Raw genomic sequence first — 6,355 nt, 5'->3', positions numbered from 1 at the left:
ATCTGTATGTAATAGAGAGAGAGACTTACAGAATCCATGTCATTAACCACTTTATAAACCAGACAACCAGAACGTGAACAAGAAACCTGGCCTTGCAAGACTAAAAAGAACTCAAGGCTTTCATATGACACATGAAAACCAAAGAGTGGAAAGTCAAACAAAATCAAATAAAGCAGAATAAACAACTAAGTCAACTTAATCAAAGAAAAAGTTTACAGAGGAGCACAAAACACAAGGGGAAAAGCAACATCCAATTTGTAGTTTAACTGACAGAGAGAGAGAGGGAGAGAGAGGCAAGGGTAAAGGTGAGGATATAGGACAGATGAGATTTGATATTATTCCCTTCTCTGATGAAAGAGGGTCTTTAAGTCAACCCCCAGACGACATCCTCTGTGTCACCACTCCCATTTAACACCAACTGAATAATCATTCTTTTTAATGTGTTTTTTACGTGCCCTAAGTATGTGACCATTACCGTCAGTTATTCATGGTTATCTACCAGTAATCAATCAGGAAGGGATCCCCCTCCCACCCCTCCTCGTCTTTAACTGACAGGAGTAATTAACATATCTGGTTCCTTAGGTACACGCGGGAGGCGGGCGTTCGCTCCTTGGAGAGAAAGATTGGTGCCATCTGTCGGGCGGTGGCAGTGAAGGTTGCGGAAGGTCACAAGAGCCCTAAAGTGGAACAGCCCTCAGCCCAGCAGGGAGGTGAGAATGGGACCAGTTCCAGTTCTCCCATTCGCTTTATACCAGCTCGATAGTAATCCCATGGAAATGAGTACACACACACACACACACACACTCTGGAAATTGATCTCCTCTCTTTTGGTCAGATTAAGTGCAAGCCATAGCTTATTGATTTGAAGTCCTGATTGATGTCCAGAGGAGTTGTGTCTGTGAATGACAGATGCTGTGGATTGGTGACTCTAGACTGAGGGAGATGTCTGTAAGGATATGTGTATGGTGGGTAATAGCCTAGTAGGTATGTTTGGAGGTTCACTGTTTGTCCTGGATTATCTGGGCAGTATTAACATACAAACACACACACACACACACATACAGACTGCCATGTTTCTCTTCTCCTGCTCTGCATTCTCTGCCATCAGAAAAGACTGCTGAGTTCAGCACATTTCATACACACACACACGCACACAGACACATACTTATGCTGGGATATGGATGGATTTAAAAACACACACTCATACACACACTGATATGCCAAGCTAGATGCACACAAAAGTAGACATGTGGGGTCTTGTATAAGCAATCTGTATGCTCATATTCGTGCCCTTTGACACACACTTTCACACACGTGTGTGTGAACTTGTTATTAGCCTGTGTGGGGGTGGCCAAAGAGGCTGCCTAACAAAAGCTCTAACACCCTCTCTCATACATACATACACACACACACACACACACACGCACACCCCTCCTCTTGTGTTTGAACGCAGCTGCTCTCGTGCAACAGGAGTATTCACACTGCCCGTGGACGCGTGTGTGTGTATGTGCGTGCGTGCGTGTGTGATTTAGACAGCCCCTCACAGCCAGAGACAGGGGCTGGGGTAGTTTTCTCTTCCTCTCTTCTTTGTGGGAGGGCAGTTCTCTGTTGCCAGGTAACAGTGACATTATTGGCAGCCAGAACAAAAGCAGTGAACAAAAAGCATTGAGTGTGTGTGTCTTAATAACTCATCCTTATTGTTCCTCGTCTGTCTCTCTCTCTGTCTCTCTCTCTCTTTTTCATATGGACCAGCTGCTCCCAGTCGCTGTAGTCTTGACAGCTGTCACATGACTAAAGGGACACGTGTCCACTGCTCTTGTCTCTCTTTCTCTTCTTCTCCCTCTGTCTGTCTCTCTCTATCTTTTCTTCTCTGACTTATGGGAATATTAGAGTCTTTAAGGAGGCTTACAATGGACCGACATTAATCCCTGACCCACACGGTAGTCTGCCAGTAATATTCTCAGTATCCTCTCTTGCCCCCTCTCTCTCTCTCTCTCTCTCTCTCTCTCTCTCTCTTTCACTCTCATTCACTCTCTCTCTCTCACACACAGATACACACATTCCCTTTCTCTGGTGTTGTTGTTGTTGTGGCTGAAACGAACACAGAGCTCATTATTCCTGTCATTAGCAGTCGTATCACGTGACCAGTGGGCAGCGGCTGCTGTGTGTATAATAATGAGTCCGGCCAAAGGCTGTTGTGTCCTGAAGCACAACACACACACACACACACACACACTTTTTTATCCTCAAATATGAAGAATAACATCTGCTCATGAGCCTTAGCAACCTGCTGTAGGCTTTACTCTACTCTTCAGCAGACATGCTCACAAACACTGCTCACCGTTCAGCACTAGAGAACATGAGTGCAGGTCCCAACCACAACAAAAAATATTCAAACAATCCCAACAACAAATATCCAAAGACAAATGATTATTACACAAAGCTGTAACTGTTAATACAATGTGAGATCTAGTTAGCGTTAGTCATGCTAAACGCTACTTTGATACAAAAGTCATGTGAAAAAAATTGTTGTCACATGTAAAAGTGAGAGTGACAGATGGATTACTCTTTGTAATGGTTTTCTCAGTATTCATTTGTCTGGTGGAGGCATTCAGCCACGGCTCTTTCCTCAAGCCTTAACTAATTAAACATTGACTTCTGATCAAGTCTCCCCCAGATATGGCACCTGGCCTCTTTTTGTTAGCTCTATTCTCACTCTGTTCTCTCTCTCTCTCTCTGTCAGCTGTGGATGGAGAGAGGAAGGTGGATGAGTCTCTGAGGGAGAGTGAGATGGCTGCTCCTCCAGAGATGCCCATAGTGATTGACCCCATGGCTCTGAAGGACATTTTGGGCCCACCACTCTTTGAGATGGAGGTGAGGTGGTGTCAGTGTTCACAACATGTTTGTCGGTCAAACTCATTCATATGTTCAAATAATGAATTTATTTTTTTCAAGATGTGTTTAAAACTAATCATATAGAAATAATGGTTAAAACACAGTGAATGAATGAGTGAATGAATGAATGGATTTTCTGATTGTAAATAAAATAATGTAATTTTGAAATTGTATATTTATTTTTAACTTTGGTCAAAAATTTATGAAAAGAGGAATTATATCGCACTCTTGACCTTCACAACTTTGCATTAAATATCAGGGGTTTTCTCTATTTCCTTTTCTCTCTCTGCTCATCCTCTCTCTCTCTCTCTCTCTCTCTCTCTCTCTCTCTTTCTCTTTCTCTTTCTCTTTCTCTCTCTCTCTTTCTCTCTCTCTCTCTCTCTTTCTCTTTCTCTCTCTGCTCATCTTCTCTCTCTCTTTCTCTCTCTCTCTCTCTCTTTCTCTTTCTCTCACTGCTCATCTTCTCTCTCTCTTTCTCTCTCTCTCTCTCTCTGTGCCTCAGTCTTTTCCCTGCATTAATCCCCACTGACTTCCTCCAGTCTTCTCACAATAGAATACCAGTAGTGTTTGATTATAAGGTTTTCTTGCCTATGATTTCACTCAGAGGAATTATCATTAGCTTTAGGCAACGTAGGGTTGGGTTCTCACAGACGAGACGTGATGGGGATATGAATCACCAGTATTCACAGACGTAAATCTGTCTAGAGCATCTGTGTGTAACTGCCCAGCTCTCCTGTCTGCTCACATCCAACACAGTCAGACCATTGCTATAATTTGGTGTGATACTAATACCAGACTGAAGGTTGATGAGAATACTGGTGGGATGAGGTGTGTGTGTGTGTGTGTGTGTTTTTGATTGATTGGTTTTTGCGTGTATGTGTATTTTCTTTCTCATTGTGTTTGTGTGTGTGTATATGTGTATGTGTGCGTGCATGCGTACGTGTGTGTGTGTGTGTGTGTGTATATGTGTGTGCGTGCGTGCTTGTGTGTGCGTGTGTGTGCTTTTTCCAGTCATGTTCATTGTGAACTCAGTCCCTGTGGTGACCTGCTTTGTGCTGTGGTGGGGGTGTGATGTATGAGTGCAGGTGTCTGAACGGTTGACGCTGCCGGGCGTGGCCATCGGATTGGCATGGACACCACTGGGCGGGGAGATCATGTTTGTGGAGGCCAGTAGGATGGAGGGGGAAGGGCAGCTGACCCTGACTGGCCAACTGGGAGATGTCATGAAGGAATCTGCTCATCTGGCAATCAGCTGGCTCCGCAGCAACGCCAAGAAGTACCAGCTTACAAACCGTACGACCTCATAATATTACACACACACACACACACACACACACACTTGTGTTTACCAGTTTCAGCAATGAGACTGAACACTTTTTCTAAACAGACACACACACACACACACACACACACACACACACACACTATCTACTCAGTTATTACAACTACTAATAATAAAAATAATGATGATAATAATAATAGTAATAATAACATTTTAAGAATGAGTGACTGACATAAACAGGATGGATAAGATACACTCTGTCAGATGGAGTTAGTTGCCACTTCATGCGGTTTTCAGCCTTCATACTGAAGTCTGATCTCAGCAGTAGGTTTATATTGCTGTGTTTGTGCATGTCTGCATAGTCACTGGTGGTCCAGACCCTCTAGAGGGAACAGATATCCACTTGCACTTCCCAGCGGGTGCTGTGACTAAGGACGGCCCCTCGGCAGGTGTTACCATAGTTACGTGCCTAGCTTCACTGTTCAGTGGCCGTTTGGTGCGTTCTGATGTTGCAATGACTGGAGAGATCACACTGAGAGGACTGGTGCTGCCTGTAAGTATGATAACTATTTACACACACACACACACACACAAACACATCTGTATAGTCAAACTACATATTTTATCATTTAATTGCATTTATATATCTAGAGTATACAGAAAGCTGATTGCACAAATTTACCCAAAACAGGTAGAAAGTAGCACCACAGACTACTGTAAAGGTTATTGGGTGCTGTAGATTTATGAAGCTAAAATATGTGCTCACACAGGTTACCTGTGTGTATTCTCCTCTAAATCTTGGCTTGTGCTTTCTTGTTCATGTTTTATTATAACATGGACTGTGTACATTGCCATGGCTCACCTGCTGTGACGTGTGGCTAACAGATTTATAGTGTAAGCATTATTTAACATGTATGACTGTTTGGTTTTCCTCTAGGTTGGGGGAATCAAAGATAAAGTCCTGGCGGCCCACAGAGCCGGTCTGAGGCGGGTTATCCTGCCCAAACGAAATGAGAAGGATCTGGAGGAGATCCCTGCCCCTGTCCGGGCCGAACTGGATTTTGTGGCGGCCAGCAGTTTGAGCGATGTCCTAAATGCTGCCTTTGATGGGGGATTTCCCATAACCACAAACCCCCTGCCACACCCACATGTTACCAGCAAACTTTGAGACAGAGAGGGAGCGAGAGAGGGAGAGGTTTGCTAGGGTCAAATTATCACTTATAACTTTCACCACACACATCCCACATGACAAAGCCTACTGAGGAACATCCATACACTGGAACAGCTGAGAGAGAGAATGACACAGATGGAAGAGTTCCATCTTGCCCCCTTCATGGACGGATATTTTTTGGGTCTTCAGTAACTTTGATCTGAAACACTAACTCTCCTTCTTTTTCGTCAGCCGTCTTTCTCGTCCGAGGCTCATTCCTTTTTAACATCAAATAGTTGTCACTTACAATATCTGTTTGAGCTCGTCAGGATTGGACCTAATGGTTACAGTACAAATGTTTTACATAAAGCGTTAATTTAACTGGTTGTCTGCAATCTAAATGAGCCAATTAACAGATTATTGAATGCATTAGTTAATCTGCAGACAGCCAAACAAACATTTGAATCGATTTGACTGAACTGAATTTGAATTGATAGATGTAATTCAAGTTAAGCGACAAAATGTTTTGACTAAATTGGGTTAAAATGAAGAACAGGATAGATCTCTAAATCCATAAAGGTATTTTATTTCACAAGAAGCCTTGGAGCATGTTAAATATGTGTTTACTAATCCAGGTTTCTCTGATTCATTTCTCTGTTTGACATGAATCGGATCTTTGTGTTACGGTCCGAAAATCTTCAGGAGAGGTGTCACTGTGTCCCTGACATGATGTGTACACATAATCTCAAACCTGGGGAACAGTCTCATAATCTCATACTAAATAAATAAGTTTTAAAATGTGTCTTTTTTTTTTTTTTTTTCAATTTTCTCTGTCTGGGGAAAAAAAAACCCTATTGTATCATCAGAACGTAGGATGGAACTGAAATTCATTTTTGGTAGGTCATTAGGTCTGTGAGATGGGCCTTTTTTTTTAGACAGCTCCTTTTTTCAGTGATTTTTCATGTTTCAGTTTTGTGTCTTTCCTCCTCTTGAATATATAATTTTAGCAAAAGGCAAGCTATTATGAC

General features: G+C 42.7%; 1 protein-coding gene across 4 annotated transcripts in view; it reads left to right on the top strand.

The window, feature by feature from the left end:
- lonp2 (lon peptidase 2, peroxisomal) overlaps positions 1-6,127 on the top strand; it is a 16,320-nt gene extending 10,193 nt beyond the window's left edge. Inside the window, exons 11-15 of one of the 4 annotated variants that reach the window (XM_030764866.1) lie at positions 583-697; positions 2,764-2,874; positions 3,981-4,188; positions 4,540-4,730; positions 5,115-6,127. In XM_030764866.1, coding sequence (XP_030620726.1) covers positions 583-697; positions 2,764-2,874; positions 3,981-4,188; positions 4,540-4,730; positions 5,115-5,345 — 856 coding nt within the window. In that variant the 3' untranslated portion in view covers positions 5,346-6,127. Of the gene's footprint in view, positions 1-582; positions 726-2,743; positions 2,875-3,980; positions 4,189-4,539; positions 4,731-5,114 lie in introns of all 4 variants that reach the window. The other 3 variants (XM_030764865.1, XM_030764863.1, XM_030764864.1) reach the window with 3 other exon arrangements.
- Positions 6,128-6,355: the final 228 nt, after the last annotated feature.

Source organism: Chanos chanos, chromosome 2 (genome assembly GCF_902362185.1).
Source record: "Chanos chanos chromosome 2, fChaCha1.1, whole genome shotgun sequence".
NCBI classification, from domain to species: domain Eukaryota; kingdom Metazoa; phylum Chordata; class Actinopteri; order Gonorynchiformes; family Chanidae; genus Chanos; species Chanos chanos.
This window is presented reverse-complemented; position numbering and strand designations above follow the sequence as displayed.